This window comes from Engraulis encrasicolus, chromosome 22 (assembly GCF_034702125.1).
Source record: "Engraulis encrasicolus isolate BLACKSEA-1 chromosome 22, IST_EnEncr_1.0, whole genome shotgun sequence".
Lineage (NCBI taxonomy): Eukaryota > Metazoa > Chordata > Actinopteri > Clupeiformes > Engraulidae > Engraulis > Engraulis encrasicolus.
The window spans coordinates 43630604-43654357 of record NC_085878.1 but is presented as its reverse complement, the minus strand read 5'-3'; the positions used below and the strand labels follow the sequence as shown (position 1 = coordinate 43654357).

The 23754-nt window shown below is 44.9% G+C and overlaps 1 protein-coding gene across 1 annotated transcript in view; it reads left to right on the top strand.

The window, feature by feature from the left end:
• Positions 1-102: 102 nt before the first annotated feature.
• LOC134438671 (stereocilin) overlaps positions 103-23754 on the top strand; it is a 50472-nt gene continuing 26820 nt past the window's right edge. The window contains exons 1-15 of the mRNA XM_063188285.1: positions 103-115; positions 400-1188; positions 1252-1638; positions 2577-2601; positions 3423-3813; positions 6379-6459; positions 7032-7847; positions 8224-8394; positions 11331-11393; positions 11938-12060; positions 14849-15015; positions 17194-17380; positions 20757-20872; positions 22353-22488; positions 23557-23739. Coding sequence (XP_063044355.1) covers positions 103-115; positions 400-1188; positions 1252-1638; positions 2577-2601; positions 3423-3813; positions 6379-6459; positions 7032-7847; positions 8224-8394; positions 11331-11393; positions 11938-12060; positions 14849-15015; positions 17194-17380; positions 20757-20872; positions 22353-22488; positions 23557-23739 — 3648 coding nt within the window. The remainder of the gene's footprint in view (positions 116-399; positions 1189-1251; positions 1639-2576; positions 2602-3422; positions 3814-6378; positions 6460-7031; positions 7848-8223; positions 8395-11330; positions 11394-11937; positions 12061-14848; positions 15016-17193; positions 17381-20756; positions 20873-22352; positions 22489-23556; positions 23740-23754) is intronic.

Sequence of the window (23754 nt, the reverse complement as noted above, 5' to 3'; positions counted from 1 at the left end):
GAAGTTTAATCTTAATGTAACCTAATGATGATTAAAGAGGAGAAAAATCCGCACTCACAAGCTGAGTTTATTTATCAAATACCCCCATGTACACATTCAGACATGGTGGCATTTGGTGAATAAATAATGAGACTCAGCTCGAAAGTGCGAATTTTTCTCCTCTTTAAGTTTGAAGGTTTTTTTTCGTGCACCCAAAGTTATTTAATTTACTCTAGACGTGAGTGCGCCCACAGCTAGCCTTGAAAACCTAATGAAGATTGACATTGCGTGTCTATGTGTGTGATTTTGCGAGTGGCCATTTAAATCAGGCTGATAACTTTTAGTTTTCAGAAAAGGTACTTTCACAAGTTTTTTTGATCCAGAGTGTCTTCAAACTGCTGGCTTGTTCTTTATCCACAGACGGAAGTAAAAAAGCAGAGCAAAGGGAAGCCATTCTCAAAGAGCTGCTGGCAATATGGCGGAAAGGCGATAGCTGGTACCCAAAGAGAGACCGGCCTCTACCTCGGCCCACGGACGTGCCTCGGGAGCAGCAGGTCCAGACCGTGGTGCGCAACATCGTCGGCGGACTCAAATCCCTGGGCCTGCTCTCCCAGAAGAACACGGGTCTCCCCTCCCTCAACAAGCCCCTGGACCGCCACCGCCTCTCAGGCTTCCTCCACAACATCTCCCTGTACCTCCAGGAGATGGGAGCTGAGATAGACGACCGGCACCCGGCCTTCAACGAGGAGCAGTTCTGGGAGAAGGTCCTCTACACGCTCCTGCAAGCGGAAGGTGGTGGCCCGTACGGGTCATGGGAGAGCAGCAGGGTGCCTCCCAGGCCCAGTTTCAGACTGCAGGACCTCTTCCTGTCCCTCAGGGGCAGCCCCCACTGGGACGGCCTGCTGGGATTGGTGCAGAGCATCCAGCAGCTGTCCGAGCGTCATCCTCAGCGTCCGATCTTGGCCTTCCTGTCGCAGAACTGGAAGACCATCAGCGCATTGCTGGATGTGGCTATGCAGGCAGTGGTAAGCGGGACGTACGGCCAAGCCAGTGCGGGCGTACAGGGCTTCATCTGCCTGCTAAGAGGCCGGCATGACTGCGGCTTCAGCACGGGCTGGCTGGAGCAGCTCCTGGCCTTTCTGGAGACACGCAACTGGAAGCCCGTGCTCAGCCTCCACCCGTCGGGCGACCCCAGATCCAACGGAGCCGGTGGTGGAGTATCTGTGGGAGGCCCTGGTGGTGGTGGTGGTGGTGGCGGAGGGAATAATGGAGGAACCTCTGTGTCCACCGGTCGCCTCAGGCCCTTTAGCCTCCCACCCGAGGCCCTGTTGAACGAGGACACACTAGTGGCATCCCTGAGGAACCAAACCTTATCCTTGGTGGATGGTGACGAGGATCTGGACTCAGTGCAGGCCCTGCTGCTGCAGGCTTTGTCCCGCTCGGCAGCAGGGGAGCGGGCCGCGGCCCAGTTGGCCCAGAGGAACCCGGCACTGCTGCAAGGGCTGGATGGTCTGAGGAATGGACTGCTGCACAGAGTGGGGAACTCGGTGTATGGAAGCCTGCGCAGGAAGGTGTCCCGGGTCACCGTGGCGCTTCTTGATGATGTCAGCAGTGTGGTTGGGGTGCCCCAGCCTAATGGTCATGGGAGATGCAGTGTGGGCAAGTGTCACGACGCATCACGTCTACATTTATTTGTTGTTGTTATGGGGGAAATATGGGTGGGGTTTTTTTCAACAGGTTTCAAAAGTCAGTAGTTTATAAGTCAGCATTAGGAGAGGAATTAAATGAATTTAAATCCTAAGCACTGTGTGAAATCCCTTCTAAGAAACGATTTATGTTTAGATTATTGGGTGTGATTTGCTGCCCGATGATTGAAAAGGCTTCATATCTGATATGGGATCTCAAAGCTAAATTGGATTTGTTTTTTTGTTTCAGTGTTAAAGTCAGTAAATGCATTCCAAAGAAAGATGTTCCAATCTCTTTAATAGAGTTATTGGAATAGTAGCAGGGCTCCTCTACCCTCATGAATATATCCAATATATTTTAAAATAGCTGTATTATCATTTTAGGAGCTGCATGCCCATTCAAATTTGCCAATTATGGCGATGTTACAGTACAGTTATATAACGTATTCATTATTTATGACTCAAACCCCAGTCTAATCAATAAAATCCACTCATTTGACGAGGATTAAGTTCACATGATCGTCTAGGTTGAAAGATTTAACAGTGAGAAAGAGAGAGAGAGAGAGAGAGAGAGAGAGAGAGAGAGAGAGAGAGAGAGAGAGAGAGAGAGAACTCTGTCTGACACTGCTTTAAAATCACAAAGGCCAGGCTTGTCATTAAGCATATCCCCGTTACTCTAAATCCTATGGTGGGTTTAATCTGCCCGCCGCTTTTGTTGACGGCAGTAACCTAATCCCTGCCCGTATTATGCCCGCTCCTATGCTGTTACCCGCCAGGCTGATTGTCTGAGTTTTCCACGCATTCGGTAGTTCGGTAGTTCAGTTCAGCCTTTTGTGTGCGATTTGTGACACGTTGAGACCAGACATCGTGTTTGACTTCCCTGCTCTCTTTTCTGTCATTCTCTCCTCATAGGTGACCTCAGGCAGCTCATTCTGTGGTGAGTGTTGTTGGCACTGAAATGATGTTTCCGAATCAGCATGTCTTGTCCACAGTGTGCCCTGTTGCCCCTGGTGTGTGTGTGTGTGTGTGTGTGTGTGTGTGTGTGTGTGTGTGTGTGTGTGTGTGTGTGTGTGTGTGTGTGTGTGTGTGTGTGTGTGTGTGTGTTTGTGTGTGTATTCCACACGTGTGTGTGTGTATTCCACACGTGTGTGTGTTTGTGTGTACGTGTGTGTGTATTGCACACGTGTACGTGTGTGTGTATTGCACACGTGTGTGTGTGTGTGTATGCGCGCGAGTGTGTGTGTGTGTGTGTGTGTGTTTGTGTATACTATGTGTGTGTATGTGTTTGTTGGCGTGTGTGCATGTGCATGTTCGTCCGTGGGCCCTTTCCACGGGTCTCTGGATGGAGTCAGTGTGTGTTTGAGTATCAGATCAGTTTGCACCTTTGTGTCTTTTCCGCTGGCTGCGCCGCAAGCGGGCCAGATAAATCAAGCGCAGGCAACACAACAACAGTGAAACAAACACCAGCCCCAGAAGCGGTGGCACAGATTCTGAGCTGCTGCTGAGTGCTGATCTCCCATTCTCTCTCTCTCTCTCTCCGCTCTGTTTTCCCCCGGCTGGTTCACCCAGGGGTATCAGGCACAACCTGACCTGGAATGCCCAGGCCCTGGGGTTCACGTCTCAGGGCCCTCCCAGCCGCCCGCCCTTCATGACCTGCACTCTAGCCATGGAGGACGACGGTTCCCCCAGTCCCCCATCCTCCTCCTCCTCCTCCTCCTCCTCCTCCTCCTCCTCCACCCCACGGTCACCCTCCCGCAGGTCCAGGGTCCTTCCACACCCAGACGACCTGTCCCCACTTGTACCTCCATCTTCCACTTCCTCTTCCTCTTCCTCTTCCTCCTCTACACCACACCCACCCTCCCGCAGATCTAGAGTCTTCCCTCACCCAGACGACCCCTTCCCGTCCCCATCCCCTACCCTGCCAACGACCCCTGACCCCTCGGTCTCCGAGGAGATCCTGGAGGCGGCCTGCAACGACACCATCCCAGGCCTGACGGGCGTGTCCAACTTCACGGTCTTTCTGTACTGCAACCTCTTCACGGGCTCCCTGGAGACCATCTCCGACCTGCGCGGGCCCGACCTGCACGCCACCTGCTCCGACGCCGCCTGGTACCTCTCGGTGGCCGAGGAGGACTTCCTCTGGGTGCAGGTACTCTCTTTGTTTTTTATTTTATTTTATATTGCACTTAGCTGACGGTTTCATTTATTCAAAGCGACTTACAGTTATTATTTTTCAGGGTATCGGTTACAGTCCCTGGAGCAATGTGGGGTTTGGTGCCTTGATCAAGGGCACTTCAGCCATGGATGGAGCTGTAGGGAGAGGTCAGGGGGGATTCGAAGCTGCAACCCCTAGATTGAAAGACCAACTCTCAAACCACTAGGCCACGGCTGCTCCCCATATCTTTGTAAAATATGTCTTTGTAATATATATATTTTTTTATTTGGGGCTTCCTGCCTCCATTATGACAGAGATAGTGAAGAGTGGGGTAAGAAACAAGTGGAAGAATGAGATTGAGTTGGCTTGGGGAATAACTTCCTCTGGGTTCAGGTAGCACACACTCTGGTAATCAGTCTGTCGTAATCAGTTACCTAAGTGCTCATTATGACAGAGATAGATAGCGAAGAGTGGGATGATAAAGGAATAGGAGAGAAAGATGGGATAAGCTTGGGAAATGACCCAGGATGGACTCCAGCCTTGGTCACTAGCATACAAGCAGAAGTACATACTGTATATCAGGGGTCAGGAACCTATGGCTCTAGAGACACATGTGGCTCTTTTGGGAACTATATATGGCTCTTACTTATCTAGGGTTGCCAACCATCCCTTGAAATATGGAATCGTCCTGTGTTTATAAATAAAAGTATGGGTTCCATATTGACTTGAAACGGGACAAGGCAGGTTAAAAAGTATTAAATGCAGGAAATTACATCTAAGAAATACAAAATTCTCACAGACCCTTGCCATAATGAAGTTGACAGTTGGCAACCCTATACTTACCTGTTATCAATAAAAGCAATAACTTCACAGTACACTCTAAAATTGTTGGGCTTAATTGAAATGCTTTATTGAACATGCTTTATTCAGTGATTTAAAAAAATGGTTTGGCTCTCATGAAAATGTATTTTAGAAAAGTTGGCGTTTATGGCTCTCTCCACGAAAAAGGTTCCTGACCCCAGCTGTATACAGCTCCAGGCCACTTTATTAGAATAGCATGAAAAAGTTGATTTATTTCCATAATTCCATCAATAATGTTAAACTGTCATGGATTATAGATTCATGGCCCAGTTTTTTAACTATTCCAATCATTAAATTGTTTATTTTAACACATTTTGGTCTTCCAGCTCAAAAAAACCATGAATTGGGGAATTCGCATCATTAGAATATTGTAATAAAATCACAATTTTCTTCATCAAAATTTGTTTCACATCAGTGCACATCAAATCAGTTGAAATGTGGTACTTTCTACACAACATGCAATGTTCAATACTTGGTTAGGACTCTCTCTGTCTTAATATTATTAATAATAACGGCCATGATGCGTTTAACATTGAAGTCAATGGCAGAAACAGTGCATGGGAGTAATGGAAGGCCAGATATCCTTGATGCTTTGCCGTCAGCTGTTTTTGTATAGCTGACCTGGTGTCCCACACTTCACTCTTCAATATACCCTGTAGATTTCCATGCCACGTTTTGTCGCTAACTCACCGGTTTAATTCTAAATCACCAGAAATGAAACCCCATTGAAAATGAATGGGGTTTTATTTCTGGTGAGTTAGAATTAAACTGGTGAGTTAACACCAAAACGTAGCATGGGTATCTACGGGTATATTGAAGAGTGAAGTGTGGGACACCAGGTCAACAAACAAGAACAGCTGACGGCAAAGCATCAAGGATATCTGGGCTTCCATAACTCCCATGCACTGTTTTGCCATTGACTTCAATGTTAAACGCATCATGGCCGTTATTAAGACAGAGAGAGTCCTAACCAAGTATTGAACATTGCATGTTATGTAGAAAGTACCAAATTTCAACTGATTTGATGTGCACTGATGTGAAACGAATTTTGATGAAGAAAATTGTGATTTTATTACAATATTCTAATAATGCGAATTTCCCAATTCATGTTTTTTTTGAGCTGGAAGGCCAAATTATGTAAAAAGAAAAACTTGAATGATTGGAATAGTTAAACAACTGGGCCATGCATCTACAATCCATGACAGTTTAACATTATTGATGGAATTATGGAAATAAATCAACTTTTTCATGCTATTCTAATAAAGTGGCCTGGAGCTGTATGTATAGGTGCCTTAGCACTCTGCACCACAGCATCTCCTATTAACACACTCTCATGCAGAGCCTCTACGATAAGCTTATTGTTACCAAAGTGGTGGGGGCCATGTCTTTTTTTCTGTATTTTTCATAAGAATCTCCATAATGTCGTAGCAATGTTGTTACAATGTAGTTGACTTTTTCAGTGAGCAGTGAGTCAGATCGCTTACAGTCCCATCAGCACTAAAGCGCTAAAACACTATTAGACCTACGTCGATTTTTTTCAGCCAAATGTAAAAATGTAGGAATGTGCATGCAAATGTGTGTCAATTAATGATGTCTTGGATTTGTGCAATGTGTATTATGTGCAGACTAAAGCCAATTTTGGGATTGATACAGTTTCTCGAATCTACTCTGTTCTACGCTATTCTACTCTATTACTAGGTCTGCAGTGAGTTCTTTGCGCACGAGTTCAACAATACCGTATGTGCCAACTCCTCGTTCTGGGTCCACAGTGCGCAACAGGTAATCAGACCAAAGAGTTGTTCGTTAAAGGGTTCCGTGGTGGTGGTGTCGCATTTCGTTTGGCGCGCGGTGAAATAAGTTCAGGGCAGCTCCTTGTGTGTTACAAAAAGTAGCTACAATAGGCTGTGTTGTGCCCATTGCTTGTTCCTACTGGAAAATAGTTTTTTTCAGCAGACTAGATAAGTGAAATCATGTGAGATACTGTATGTTGCTGTGCTGTCTCCTGGTCACATGGGGGAGACATCACTTTTGTCATTGAATCCCATGAGCAATTCTTCACAAGTTTTTCTTTTTTTCTTTAAATTCTTTATAATTTTTATCTCACAAGATGAATATTTCCATCTGCTCGTAGTCTTATGGCAGACAAAAAGTCAAAAAAGGCATAGGACCACTCCTTCATATGATCATCTGAGCCCTTCTTCAATCATTACTAAATTAACGTTGTACCCTCTTATTACCTACATTCTCATCATATGACATTTTCTTAAGATATTTGGAATTCTATCAAACATTCCTCAACCATTTTAGGGTTATACAGCAAATGAATAACTCTTATTATTTCCTTCTTCCAGGCTGCAATCACAAAGGACTACCAGTATTCAAACCAGTCCAGCATCTTTGAGCTTTGTGTGCAGCTTACGGAGGTGGCCGCCACCGTAGGCGCCACCCCCGATGCCAGTCCGGACTGCCTGGCATTGCTGGGCAGCCCATTCATGAGTGCCCACGACTTCAGAAGGTGCTTCCTCCCCAACGACTCCGCTCTCCTCCTCTCTGTGTGCGGGAGCAACTCGTCGTACCCCTTCCCTGACGATGGCTCCTGGGTGTCTGTGTACTGCTCGCGCGTCCTCAACACCACCCATGCCCTGGTGACGCACCTCTGCGACTACAGGACTTGGGACATCCAGCATTTCGCCAATGCCACCTTGCTGGAGCTGTGCGTCCACACTGTGGGTCTTCGGGACTATATGTGCAGCAATGCTTCCCTTTATACGGAGCTCCTCCACAGCCACCCATCCCTCCTCCTGGGTCTGTGCTTGGGCAGGGATGAGGGAGATGACGGTGGTGGTGGTGGTGGACCAGGTGGAGATGGACCCGGCCCTGGTGGTGCTGGAGGGGAAGGTGGGGGGGTGTATGGTACCGGGCCAGGCGGCTCCACCCGCTGCCCCCTCCAGCAGTTCTTCGACATGCTCCCGGCTCCGTACGCCTTCGACACATCTCAGCTGTGTGCCGACCCGGCCCCCATGCTGCTGGAGACGCTGCAGAGCCTGAGCCGGTGTGAGGGGCCCGTGGACGAGCGCGTCAGCTGGCTTGCCACGGTGGGATATGTGCTGCGACTGCTAGACTTCGTGGTGGGCCTGTCGGCCGGCCTGGAGGAGGGCGAGCTGGAGGTGAGCAGAGCTAAAAGTACGTAGAAGAAAGAAAGTAAAAGGAAATAAAAACCCTGGCCCCAGTTTCTTACCTACACAGGTGACTTCACTGAATAATCGGTCTGCTGTAGTCAGTTGAATCTCAGCTAAGGTTTGCAGGGTTTTTACTTAACAATGCTAGAGGATCTCTAGGGCATTAGGGACAGTGGAATATTTGTTGTTACAACTATACAGTATCATATAAACGTGATGTTTATATCATGAATTTACTTCTGCTTGTACTTTGACGCCTAATCATTCAGTCATTCATTCATTTATTCATCCATTAATTCATTCATTCATTCATTCATTCATCCATCCATTCATCCATCCATTCATCCATCCATCCACCCATCAGGTGAGGCAGGGTCTAGGCCAGGCCATCCTGCTCTCCAGCCTGCTGGATAACAGCTCCTTCTGGGCCACTCTGCGGCCTGACGCCTCCCTCAGCGTGCTTCACACCATCGGGGTCTTCCTCAGGAAGGAGCAGAACCCTGCTGTCAAGGAGGACCTCCTCAGCTGCTTCAGTGTAAGACCACAAATGTCAATGTGTGAATGTTAAGGTTAAGTAAAACTAGACCAATGTTTGGTGATTCAAAAGCAAAACAAAAAACTCACCACACAGAGAGTTTTGCTAAGATGACAGAGCCAGAAAGCTCAGCCATGATTCTTTGGTGTGACCCTAGAGTCAGTGGTTCCCAAACGTTTCCCCCTGTGCACCCTCTTGTACATTTCAATGTGGTTTGCGCACCCCCTAAGCGAATATTTTGGTGTGCTGATGTCCATGAAAGTATGGATTCACTGCACATTTTGCACAATTGTTTTGGGGAATCCTCTTTTTACAATAGTCTCTAGGAGTTAAACTACTGTACAATTCACATGGACCCTTCAGCATGCAATTCACCATAAATTAAAAACTACTTAATGTTCATTAATGCTGGAGAAACCTCACATATCCACCATTGCTCTATCCAGCTCGTGCAACCCCTTAATGGGGTATGCCACTATTTTGGGGCTTAATACAGTTAAAATCGTTGGCTGGGATTTATAAAGGTGGTAAAGTGTCTTATTTTTCAAGTTAAGCGTTGTCTTGCTTTAAGACAAGTTAAAAGAGGGAATATGTCGCTAAGCTAGCGAAAGTCAATGAATCCGTGTAGCATTGTAGCATGCTACACGGATCCATTGACTTTCACTAGCTTAGCGACACATTCCCTCTTTTAACTTCTTTAACTTTAACTAGTGGCAAACCCCATTTAAGGCAGGCTGCACACCACCAGGGGTGCGCGCACCTCAGTTTGGGAAACCCTGCCCTAGACCAACCCACCAGGCAAAAGTATGCTTTGCTGCTCGGGTTTATTAGGATTTTGGAGGTTGGGGTACGTACACTACCGTTCAAAAGTTTGGGGTCACCTTCATTTTTCCAGTTATTTGTTTGCAATTCAAGTCGCAAACATCTTTTAAATAGCTTGAAATGGAATAATGGAAAGTACTGAACAGCCACAGGTGAAAAAAGGTTTGATTACCCATAAAATTGGTTAAACTGGAAAGAAGAGTGAAATCTAACCAAGCTTTTTCACCCATTTATTACATAGAAATACGTGTTTTAGTCCATTTTTCTACAGACATTTCTTTGGTTTATCAGAGAATGCATCGAACTATTGGAAAGCTCAGTGTCTGCCCTTTCCAATGGTAGGTGTATGACATTTGTTGAGTTGCCACCTCGTCCACAAATTCAAGTCAAAGTATCTGCATGATTTTCTAGCCATCAGAATAAACCTACTTATGAATGCACGATCCATTGTCTCAGCAATATTTTAGTGTGCAAGCCAGTGCCATACATCGTTGGAAAGTGTAGATTCTCCTCTTTCAAATGATGTGTATATCATCCGGCATTGTATGGATTGACAGGAGCAGACATCAACTTTTGCATGCATGGGGCTCAGAGCTCATGGGCAATTCTGGACCACATCTCATCCCGGGAATGAATCTGTATAACCGCAACTGGCTATTATTAATGCCAAAGGAGTCTACACTTTGATTAGTACACCAAACTAGACACTACCTTAGTAAAGGTACACTTTGATTAGTCAAAAGTTAGCGATACATTTTGGTCTATTCTATGCATTGTCTATACAAGTAAATACTTTTTCCAATATCAAGCTGCTTGCAAACTGTTGCATGCATTCATTTCAGGGAACAATAACTCTATACACTGATTTTATACCAGAACTGAAATTGGAAAGGAATAAGCTTGACTGTCAGAAAGAAGCATTGTGGGAGGAAATTGTGGTGACCCCAAACTTTTGACCGGTAATGTATATCCACACAAAAAATGATGCAGATATCAGACAAAAGTGGTAGACATAGTGATAATGTGGTCCGTACACTGGGCATGAGCTCTGAATGAAACTTCATTTCATTACAAACGGCAACGTCTCGATCCTGGCCTGAGGAAGATCCCATTTTTTTTTTGGAGCGGATGTCCAGTGTGCGGACCACTTTATCACTCAGGGTTTATTAGGCTACCTTACACCCAGCCGCTGGTCAACTATATAGAAAACTGGAAGGGCACGCAGGGCATTGCCCACCTCCACCAACAAGGTTATGTTATTCCCATCAGCCTGTCTGCCTGTCTGTCTGTCAGTCTCTTAGCAGCATAATGCCAAAGGACATGAAGGGATTTGGGTGAAATTCTCTGCACTGATTGACTGAGAGAGCATTAAGGACACATTGATTGGATTTTAGTGGTGAAAGGAATCACCTTATTGGAGGTCTTTGCTTTTTGTGTGCTCTCTAGTTTATATGCTACTTTTATATGCAGCTGCTGATCAAAGTGCAACAAAAATACACAAGAAAGAGATAAAAGGGCAAAAGCACAAATTGCACAATACAACAGAGCCCCCAATTTCACTCCTCTCTTTGTGTTGCCAAAAGACTTGTCTAAATAGCTCTGTTTTTTTTCCTGTCATTTGTGAATAGTTTCTTTGTCAGCTAAATCAATTCAGTTTGTTTATGCGTGCAGGATATTAAATAGCGGGAGCTGTCACAGTGATGGGAGAGATTGCCGGGGCTCGGGGGCCAGATTCCTCCTTGACAGTATCTGTTGTTTACTTCAACACAAGGATAAGACCTCAAGAGTGAAATTAGTTTTCGACGTGAATCAACAAAAATGAATTGGAGAGGCGCTGGTGGCACAAGAGCTGCCACGCTGTATAGCTCATTTAACATAGCCGGTCCTTAGGCACATCGGGATAGCATGTATTGTGTACGCATTTTAATCCATAGACTTACACCAACAGTATGAATGTAAATGTGATCACAACAGCATTTGTAACAGCCTTCCTCTGAGATGGCATGACAGTCGTTTTAACCCTCCATTCATCCATCTTCTCTATCTGCCCGTCTGTGTCTCTCCGTTTGTCTACTTGTGTCTTTCTGCCCATCAATATCTGTCTGTTTGAACAGCCCGTGCTGTGGGATCTGATTCAGAGACAAGGCAACTCTTCAGCTCTCAGAGTGCTTATCCAGGTAAGAGCGAGCTTCACATTCAGGGATGTGCTGGAGGGCAAAAATGCAAATGCACGCGTTTATGCACCTCTCCAACATTTCAGTACTGCTTTTATACTTGGCTTCTGTGAATGCTAATGTTGTGGATATGCATAGATTACCTACCATTCTTTGCTGCTGTGCAAACGTTAGTTAGTTTTTTCGTTTTTACAGGAACTTCACTGCTATACTTTTGTCCATTGCATTATGTATTATGGTCTCCTGTTAGTGAGGTTATAAAAAGTTTATGTTATGAAGCACTTTGTGTATGATGTGAACTATTAACAAATGATAAACAATTTCAACATGTCACACAATATAAAATGCAGTGTTGCACCATTCTGAGAATATATGGGCCCAAGTGATTTAATAGTGTTGAATTGAACACTATTGAGAGCATATGGCATCATGGTGTTAATTCAACACTTAGAGAGGTGGGGGTAAGCGCTAAGACTGAACGGGACCATACGTATATTCTCAGAATGGTGTTAAAATAAAACTGCTTTACTGTACATGTCCCCTTCAGGAGTACCTGAAGATGCCAAGGGAGAGCATCCACATGCTGGTGATGTCAGCGGAGAAGGAGGCGGTGAAGAGGTTCTTGGCTCACGTCCACCAGACGTGGGACCAGCTGGACGTGGAGGTCCAGGTACATGACAATGAAAAAAGAAAAGTTTTTTTTTACTCTGCCTGTTTGATATATCTGTCTGTGTCACATGGCCAGTGTGTCACATGCAAGTGTGCTGCAAATGGGGACACATAAAGTTCTAACAGATATTACAGTCTACTACACTGTGGTAAGGCTAACCCAAAACACAAGAGGGTGTTTCATACCTTATGACTAACCCAAAAAAGTTAATTGGGTGAAACCTTATTTTATCAGTCGTTTTTACATTATATTGAAATATACATTATACACTGATTGCATGCAAAACACCAGCCATCACCCAAAACAAACCCTATATGTTAACTCAGTAAAAACTGTTTTTATCAGTTCACATTTTATCTGTTCCTTTTTTAGTGTGTACCAAAGTGCAACAATTTTACTCTGTGCATTCCTAACCTTAACCATAACCCTAGCCCCAAGTAGGCCTATAAGTTGCAGACATATAAAGTATAGTGTAAGTAAGCACAACATTCTACAAATTGTTTAACGTTTGTACATAGGCAATTATGTGGATGCACTATACCAGGGAGAGACCACTTACTCCTCATGAGTTGTAAACCTCCTGACCTTAAGAGTCTTACGGCTTCATTCTCCCATCACAACAAAACCTCTGGGCCCTTATATAAGAATGTTTACCACTTCCTCTGACTTTACAAGCCCAGATAAGTTACTAAGGCCTCTTGAATAACACCCCCCTCCCTCCCACTCATCAGATCTCTGTCCAGATAGCCACAATACCTTGCTCTAGTCTAGGCCCTTCTCCGAGAGCAAGACTCCTCTGTCCTTTTCTTTCGGTGGTAATGGCCTGATCCTGCAGGAGGGAGGCTGTATAGACGATGATAAATGCACTCTATTAGATGAAGCCACTGATTTATATGATCATGAGCTTAGATCTGGAGGTCTACTTAAAGATAAATGGACTATTGGATCAGTGCTGAGCTTGGCTGTTGCTCTACAAAGCATTGGGGATTCGTTCATTAATCAGTAAGGAAGAGAGTTTGTTTCAGTGTGTGAGCCCCCGTATTCATCCCAAATGTGGAGCTTCAGTGGAGCTGCTTGCATACGGTATATGATTACTCTGTCTGGGCAAAATCTTGTTAACTCGGGAGAGTAGCCAGAAATAACTTGTTCTAAATTGCCTTGATATAGATTGTGTGCAGTTTGTGGCCCAAAAAGTTTTTTGGGCAATTTCACAGCCAGACCTTAAGGCCTAAACTTTTGTATGTGTTCTGTGTTTACATATTCATAAAGTAGGCCTATGTTCACCAATAACATTACAGGAAAAATAAAGAGTTGTTGCACACATTCCTTTGTGGTTACATCACATAGACAGGATTTTATTCAGTGTTTTCTCCTAGCAGCTCTGTACCTGACCTTCTAATGCAAGTGCAATTTCAGGGGAATTGTGCTTTCTCATGCGTTACTGGTGGCCGTGCACATACATTATATGAAATGATGGTATATAGAGTGGCACAACAGCAATGCAATGATAATTGGGTTTTATGGTCTTTTTCCATGAGCCTTTTTTTCAATGAAATATTGGTAATATCCAGCTGATCTCTCTGGACTGTAATAAAGAAACACTACAAATCTGCTAAAGCAAACATGAAGTTTTATTTAAACATTGCCAAAAGTTTTCACCCTGTGTTCATACTCTGGTCAAGTTGCATCATAAACTAAGTTCTCAGCAGGCAGGCTTAAAGTGTGACTGTACCATTTTTAGAAATAAGCTCATTTTACACCTACCCTTGAGGTAAATAATTGAGTTTAAGGAGAAAGGTAAAACTCAAGGAATCATTAAACTCAAGGAAGGTTATAAAATACGCTTATTTTCAAAAATAAGCACACTTTCACTTTGAGCCACGTCTAAGATAGGTCTCTGTACACTACACTACTGGTTGAAAGCTACAATACAATCAATCAGACCACTCTTTTTTCTGATGTAGCTAGCTGTGGAGCCAGAACTAGTGCCTCTCCGCTTCAAACCCGACCCGATCGAGTCATTGGAAATGCTCATCTTTCACCGGCTCTAAAACGGAGGGCGATTTGAATTTCTCAAGATGGCACACTTGACCAGACTGACTCGGTCACGGAATTTTGTGCAGCCTCACAGAAAATATTTGCCTGGTTAACACCAGACGATCTCACAGGAGAGATGGAGGCCACCTATGCAATTTCTCATTGGAAAGGTGTGGTTTACATTTGCCCCTGGGCGGTACGAATGTATGATTTGGCATGTACAGGTATGTAACCCATAGCCAATCGTATCAGCTGTATCTGTTCAAACTAACTGCAGTCACCATCTCTCCACCCCTTGCTGCGCTCTCTGATTGGAGCCCAAGATCTGGAACCCTCGCTGTGGGATAGAATCCATGCTGTCTTTCAGATCAGATTGATTGTGCAAAGCAGCTTGGGATTTCCCAGGCTAAGGAAATATGGGTGGGAGCAGGCTAACACATTTTGGCTAATGCTGTACATTCAGTATAATGTGTAGCATATTCTAAAGAAAAATGTTTTCAGCCAGCCTTGGCCAAGGTGCAGAGATGTCCAGAAAGGAAAAACCCTGCCAAAGTTTCCTTCCAACACAGGTGACAATGAGTAGCTGGTCTACCTCTCTTGAGTATTCAATATGATCAGCTGACTCAGAAGTGGTTGCATTCAATTTGTGGCAAGGCGTTTACTTTCTGAACATGGGATGGACACAGCTGCCTAGGTGTATGTTTGTTATCCTCCTCATCACTAAACCCTACTATACTGTGTCCCTCGGCAGGCCTCCCAGACAGACCAGCAGGCCATGGAGACCATGACGGCTGCCTTCATCCAGAAGTTTCCGCGAGTGACCCCTGACCTCTTCGTCGACCTCTCTCAGTTCATCCCCTTTATGTCCGTGTCTGACATCCTGAGCCTGCCAGCCTCTCTCATGGTCAACGACAGCGTGTGAGTCTTCTCATTACATGTATTAAGTTTAGCAGTGGGCACACTCAACTTCTAGAGTAAAATAACAAACTTTGGGTGCGTGAAAAAAACTTCAAACTGAAAGAGGAGAAAAATCTGCACTCACAGTGTACTGTCTCATTGAGTCTTTCACTGAGTCTCATTATGTATTTCTGAAATACCACCATGTCCAAATGCAGGCATGTTTCAGCCCTTAAGCTATCATCAGTGCGCACTGTAGTACTGTGAACAAAGGAATGGGTTCATTTCATCACATGGGGGTGAAAGGTCACAGGTTCCAGCTGAAGCACATGACACTAGATGGGTGGCACCCAAGGGTGCAGATACAAAGCATATACGGTATGCACAAAAAACACATTTTCAAAAAGAAAAACAAGACTTTATATGCCAGGTGTACGTAGTGTGTATGTTAACGTCCAAATATTTATAAATATTATAAAAGTAACAACACTGATCATCACAATCAACTGCATTATGACTAATAAATAAAAAGATGGCTTAAGAAATAGCCTACAATATTTAGTATGCAACATAAAGCCATTATTCTTACCCACCCTTTGCATAAGTTAATAAATAAATAAATACATACGTGTACATATAGAAATAGATACATAAATAATGGGCAAATCCACATATGTGCGCATTGCACACCCATCCCATGAAACTTATTTGTTGGCCACCATAAGCCAGTGAATATACAGAAACAAACAAGACAATAGGGACTAGACATTACAAGGAAGAGTTCAAAGCTAATTCTTCTTTAAATCCATTAGGATGGACTGTTTGAAGCATGAAGATCCAATAGGCCTCTTACTGGTGGTGCTCCCTGTCACCACCCTGCCACAACAGGACCCACTGCCACTGCTGGCCCTATAGCAGCCTATTTGTCATGCATATGAAATGCAATAATATATTGTGTTGGATAGGCTTACAAGCTGTTGACAGTGGTGGGTTACAGGGATTGATAAGGTACACTCCATTGATAAGGTACAGTCTGGATTGACAAGGTACGATCCATATTCCAAACAAGCTGGTTTTACCTGCCTGAGTGCCCCATTTGACTTGGTGAAACAGCTCACTTGGAATATGTGACACTGGATTGTAACTTCTGAATCCAGGCCGCCTATCACTTGTTGTTGACAGAGGTAGCCTGTGTTTCATTACTCAACGTGTCACATGAAGTTCCTCTTAAAAATGACTACTCAGCAGCACTCTGTGGCAATCTTTATTTTAATTTGAGGAAATGGACCAAGCAAGCATGATGTGCCACTAGATGTGAAAGCATAATAGGGGATATTTTATTGATATTGTTTTGTTATGGCAGATGCTTTCTTTTAAATACCTTAGTTTGTCTGCATAGTTACATAGAAGTGTTGTGACAGTCTAATACACAGAGGCTCGTGATCTTTCCAGTAATTACTTGCTACTTATTTGAATGGTCTGACACTGTGTCTTATATTGTATCTCTTAACAGTGCTGGCATAAGACATCTTACTCACAAATTTGTCTTTGAGATAGCAACACGGCTTAAAACAATGCCGCTCTCACCCTCATCATCATTGAGATCATTAAAGCTTCATGCAATGCGAGCATCTGCTAAGTGATGTGAACACGATCGTCAGTGTCATCATAACCACGCTGACAAGCCTATTAAATAGCTGCAAACACACGGCACGGCTACTCCGCCACAACATGACACCTTGCGAGGACTCATTAGCATGTTCGGGATAAATTTCCATAGACTGTATTGATGTGCCAGTCATTGGGAAACCTTGTGTGCAAGTCAAACTTCTACCACCCGTCTTCTCCTGTGGTCTGTGGCCTCCTGCCTCAGTGTCACCTCTCTTTGGATGAAACACTTAAGTTTTCCCCACAGTCAACCAACGCAGAAGGGCTTTGGAGATTCAACAGGCCGATTGTAAATGAGGGAATGACCTTTGATTGTGCTTTTTTATACATTGAATAAAAAACTTTTATGACATTGTCATCGAGCTTGCGCCACAAGGCCTGAGGCCACCGAGAAAAGACAGGAGGTAGTTGTTTGACCTGTGCCAATTGCCTCCATAGACACATGCATACTGTCTGTATGTCTTTGACTCACTTGACGTGTTGGCTTGTTGTTGTCGCCCTATCTCTGTCGCCCCCCGGTGGCCACTCTAGGTTACTGGCGATCCGGGAGCACAGTCCGGACATGAAGTCTCCTCAGAAGCAGGCGTTTGTGAAGCGGCTGCTGCAGTCTCCGGTGGCCGGGGAGGTGTCGGCATGGCCACACTACTTCCTGACCTCGATCATGCCCCTGCTGCCACACCTGCCCTTCAGCCACTTCCAGCAGCTCACGGCTCAGCAGGTCAGACGCACAGGGGGAATCATACCCTCTAATGCACACCAACAAACCCAAAGTGACACCGAAAAAGTATATATCTGCCCCCCCCCCCACACACACACACACACAAAAACACTACCAGATTAATCTCTGTCCAATCAAATGATGATTTGACTGAAATGATGTTTAAACTGAATAACGGCTCATCAGGTCAGACGCACAGGAGGAATGATATTACTGCCCATAATATGATACTCCTTGAAATAACATTACCGCAGCAACCACTTATTTTTTCCTTTTGCATGCCCATACCATGCTTACCTGGCTGTTGCTAGATAAATGGGTTCCACCTTGCTCCATGAACATTCATCTGGAACTACGCCATATGTGTAGGTCTGCGAAGTCATGGTTTTGTCAGGGGTAACCACTTGTCTGACATTTTAATCAGGTGCTATTTTAACCACTCACAGATTTGAAGATGCAATTGAAATTGCATAATCAATGTTGACGAGTGAGTCCATGCCAGCGGCCATTGTTGTCTGAAACAAATGTCATGTTGAATTTCCCTTCTCCCTAAAGGGACTTAGTGTTATACAGGGTATTGGTGACAGTCCCTGGAGCAATGTGGGTTTAGGTGCCTTTCCAGTCATAGCGGATGTGGGATTTGAACCTGCAGCCTTCTCCAACACTGACCCCATAACCTTAAGGCCAGGCCATGCTGCCCCCATAACACACTGTACAGACACATATCTGTATCTGTATCATCTCAGAGCCTATCTTTACACTGTTCTGAACTGGTTATGCTATAGTCAGGGAGTAAACCCCCATAACTAGACCATGCTCAGTGTTCTGTGATGTCTCATAAATATGTAAAGTTCTGGAGTCAAGGTGATTTGTGTGATCATCATGCATGTATGTCAGGTAATGAGTTTTACAGACACGAACAGACATCAGCTAAGTGCTTCCCTGCCCAATAAATCCATAAATATACTGAGAAAACATGGTTGGTGTGATCATGCATGGATGTCAGGTAATGCATTATACACAGAGACATGATCAGACATCATCATCGGCAGCACGTCCCGAATTTCCCACAACAGCTGCAGTAAATATCTTGTTGGGTCGGCCTCATAATGCTTTGTTGGTGCATGATTAACATTTTCCAAATAGCTCAAGCCGATTAGGATAATCCCATATTGAGAGTGATAGTTGGGAGGAGGTAAATAGGGGCATTAATCTTGTTTATGCGTGATAAATCGTCCCGGGAGCACTGTCACGCCGGCTGACTGTGTGAACTTTATAGCTCAGCATGGCATTTACACCCCGTGGAATGACAAATGGGCTCGCTGGCCTTTTAGTTCCTCGCGGGAATTATCTCCATCTCTGGTTTAAAATCCTTGTCCTCGTCCAACCCATGGGCACACAACACACCACACAGTGGCGGTCCTGGCTTTGACAATGCAGGCAGACAGAGCCCACTAACGAGGATTCATATTACAGACAGTCAGGTGGCCGGGTAAATTGATGGAGGTGGAAATGACAACAGGATCTGTTTATGTTTTTGGGAGACGTTTTTTGAGGAGCGATTAGGCTCCATCTGGTTCATGTGGGATAGCAGAAGAAGACATAACAACACGAATGTGTCTGACCGTAGCACAACCACAACTAATCCCAAGTCGTCACAAAGGTATCTGAGTTACACCCAGATACTGAAAGAGTTACTTTCTAAACTTTCCAGCGATACCCCATGTATGGAAATCTGATAATGTTATTTGACAGTGTGCACATGTTAAGGTCCAAATCCATTGGCGAGGCAGACAGTGTTTGCTAATGAGAATTCATGTGACAGTCAGTTAGTTAGATGAACAGATTGATGGAGGTGGGATTGGCAGCAGGATCTGTTGATGTTTTTGGGAGATGTTTTGGAGGAGTGATTAGGCTCCATCTGTAGCATGTGTGACAGGAGCAGAAGAAGACATAACGACACAAAACGTTTATAAAAAAGTGTTTCAGTGGCTTTAACGCCTTTATTGGCGATAGTACCATGAACAGAAACAAGAAGTGAATGAGAGAGAGAGAGAGAGGGGTCGGATTTGAACCCGGGTCCCCACGGAGAAGTTGCCCATACACCGTACTCTACTGTGCACCAGCGCGATGCACCCCCAGTGGTCTCTCGATATGGGCAGCTTCATCAAGGCGAGCTATGAAAAGGCTTTTGACCCAAACCCTATTCCTAACCTTAACCCCTGGAGGCTCCATCGTAGTGCACTGTAATGACTTGGTAGCTTTGCCCAATGGGTAGGTCATATTGTCACAACAGCTGTCTGTTTATTTTTGGTGGGATGTTTGTAGGGAGCATTTCCTCTCCATCGGGACAGTCAGGAACAGGAGAAGGAGACACAATAACACAAAATGTTAGAAAAGGTTATTTCTAAGCATGGCACGACGACGAAGCAAAAAATGGAATAATGATGACACCCACACTTCTGCAAGCTTTCACTGTGCCTGCAAATATCAAATAGGCAATATGCGTCACACAGCTGTGGAAAGAAACAATTAGTGGCAAAAACAGAAGGTTTCTCCTTCCCTTTCAGACAACTGCTGCTGAGTATCCAAATCAGACATGCAGTGCAGCGCATATCCTTTTGTCACTTCCCCACCCACACAGGGAGGAGAGTCAAACTTTACTTAGTGTACTTCTGTAACACATAAAAAGCAGGTTTTTTGCCTGTTCTCTTTTTTGTGTGTACAGTGCACCATGTTTTAAGACATCTATTGGAATGGTAGTTAATGGTGTGATGGCGATTTGGTCGACCTCAAATGGCCATGATAAAGAAGAAGAAGATGAGGAGGAGGATGATGATGATGATGATGATGATGATGGTGCCCAGATGTAGACACTCCCAACTTGGAGGAGAAGAAGAAGAAAAAGAAGAAGAAGAAGAAGAAGATGATGATGATATTGATGATGATGATGATATTGATGATGATGTGATGTAGAGACACTCCTGACTTGGTTACAAGAAAACCAATAAGATTTGAATGTACTGGTGGCACTAATTGTGCAGATAGGCCACCTGACTACTTATCCGACTGGAAATGAGAAGGTAATACTTTGGCCCACCACTGAGTTGTTACATTTTGTGAGGAGTGTGTGTAGGCACACCTGAATATGTGTGTGTGTGCGTGCGTATGCGTATGCGTATGCGTATGCGTGTGTGCATGCTTGTGTGTGTGTGTGTGTGTGTGTGTGTGTGTGTGTGTGTGTGTGTGTGTGTGTGTGTGTGTGTGTGTGTGTGTGTGTGTGTGTGTGTGTGTGTGTGTGTGTGTGTGTGTGTGTGTGTGTCTCTGGGCACCTGCTGTGTGTGTTTAGTATTTGATGTCTATGTTCTCTTCTCAGCTCAGTCCCCTGCTGGAGCTCTTGGGTAACAGCAGTCTGGATGCCGCCAGGGGACATCATGTTCTCAGGAGCGTCTTCCCCAAGAAAAGGAACTTCACCAATGAGACCCTTCTCAGGTGACACTCAGAGTATGCACCTATACATGCAACACTCGTACTGTATCTATATGACCTTTATTTACTTAGCCAAGCCTTTTGAAGGTTGGAGGGGTCAAATTTGCCTTTTTCTCATCATTGTCAAGCAAGTCACATTTTGAAGCGAAGCAGATATAAATGACTACCGGTTTCAGGGAGAAAAAAACATAGAAAATAGGTAATGTCCCTGCCATGGGATGTAACGTATACAGGTACATGTTCTAAAGGAATTGAACGTTCTGACGTCATGAGAAAATGCCCATTTCTTTCACATCTGCTCAGCATATATGCCTAAATCTCTGATCGACTGTGTACCAGGCGAAGCGCTTTAAAATGCTTAAAGAGCAAAGCTAAACACCTGCCTGTTTCGTTTTGTAGGGCTTGTTTATGAGGATGGCAATATAATGTAAATTGCATAGGCCTTTATTAAAATGCATGCACCGTGTTACCATATTGGTCTTTTAAAATGCATGTGTTGATTAATTATTGACAAGGCTATTATGCAATGTCAATGCAAGCACTAAGTAAACTATTGATTAGAGAACTACTGTTGAAAGCTGTTTCAGATCCAAGTCACGTGCAGAACAGATAGGGGAGGAGGTACAGATTGGGTTCGGACATTTGCTGCTGTTGCTGGTATCATGTAATGCAATGCAGCATTTTTGTCAGCAACTACTAAGCATCAATTTATTTGACAAACTCTTGTAGCTTGTCAATGAATGTGCCATCACTGTATCTTCATCTCAGAGCTAATGTCTAACTTGACAGCGTGAGTCCTGTTGTACACCAGTGGCTACCACTGCATAAGCATAGAACCGCATGAGAATATAATGGATCGTCACAAGATCCCTGTCAAACCTAAACCCCATATTCTGCCAGTTAAGACAACTAAGTATCAATTTCCTTTACAAACTCTAAAAGCTTGTCATTGAATGTATCCACCATTATCCATTATTATCATCTGAAATTATGAACTTGACAGCTTGGGTAATACAGTATGTACCACGGGCACAAGCAATTACAGTACTGTAACCGTATGAGCATAATAGGTCTGTCATTAGATCCCTGTATAACCCAAGGCCTACATACTGCCAGTGAAGACTGCTGATGCTGATTCTGTCGGACGATCCCTGTCAAGCCCACATCCAAAGGCCTGCTGTTGCCAGTAACGTGTGCTAGTGTTTCTGTGGTCTAGTGCACTGTAGACTGGGGACCAGTGTAGAGTGCTATGACCTGTGTGGCTGTAGTGTACTACAGGCTGTATGCCCTGCTGCTGCCAGGAAATAGGGCTTCTGTTTTGTACTGCAGTATAGTTCCCAACCCTTTTCTGCCTGTATTTTTACTATGGTAAACTTTGGTGATAATAATAATAACTGTAATTCGCATTGGATGAAGGCGTCAGCTAAGTGTAAGGTGATGTACAGTAATGTACTGTAATGTAATGTGATGTGCTGTTGTGCAGGCTGGGGGCCCTGGTGTGTTACCTGAGCCTGGAGGACCTGGCCCCCTTCCTGCTGTCCCCTCCTCCTCCTCCCCCGGCGCTGTGGCAGCAGCTGGCCTCCTGCGTCAACCAGGGCCTGGTGGCATCCGACGGCCGGGTGAGCTGAGCTGAGCTGAGCTGCCTGCTTGATTTCACAAGTCTTTTGTCTTTTGTCACGTGGTGGCAGCAAACTTGAGATGTGATTACTGTACATTGGATCTTAGTGTGTGCAAAACTTGTGTGTATGCGTTTGGCGAACAACCAACGTGTAAGCATTGGGGAAGCAGGCAAATTAATTCACATTAACACACACACACACACACACACGCACGCACGCACGCACGCACGCACGCACGCACGCACGCACGCACGCACACACACACACACACACACACACACACACACACACACACACACACACACACACACACACATTGTCTCATTTTCTCTCATGCGCACGCATGCATGCACATACAATATATAGCACACAGTCATAGTCATATCCAATACCTGCATTATTTAACACAAATAATTTCTGCTATAAATGTTGCCATTTCTTTGTGTGTACTTTGTTATCGGCGCTATTTGCCGCTGTGTTAGAGTTTCTAAGGAAGGCTAATCCATTTTCAAAATGCCAGCACATTGTTATTCGGTTTTAGCAATTTCAAGCGTTCAAGGGTGTTATATGAATCATCTCCTGAGGCTCGCCCTGCAAAGTGTGAAAACACACACACACACACACCCATACCCATACCCATACCCACACACACCCACATAAACACACGCACACACACACGCACACATGAACGCACACATGAACGCAAACACACACACACACACACACACACACACACACACACACACACACACACACACACACACACACACACACACACACACACACACACACACACACACACACACACACACACACACACACACACACACACACACAGACCATGCACAAACATATGGAAAGACTAGAAATGAATCCTTTCCAAGGATGTCAAGAAAGAGAGGAAGCGACAATGAAAGGATACCAAACTCCACTAAATTGAGCTAATTTATCAAATGAGCGGTCTGTAGGCTGCAGCTTCCTCTCCTAATTGGCATCCTCTCCCTCCTCCGCACTGCGTGGCCCTGGGCTAATGACTGCTAATGACTGGTCTGACCCCACCGCATGCAGCTGGCCCATTGGCTGGAGATGGCTGTGGGCTCCATGAATGCCAGTGCCCTGGCCCCGTCTGTGCTGGCCTCCCTGCGGGCTCTGCTGCCCCAGCTGGGGGCTGACTTCCTGCTGCCCCTCTCCCCCGACGAGCTCCTGGAGCTACTGACTCAGGCCCAGGTGCCCAGCTACCCACCTGCCCAGGTGCGTTCCTTTCTA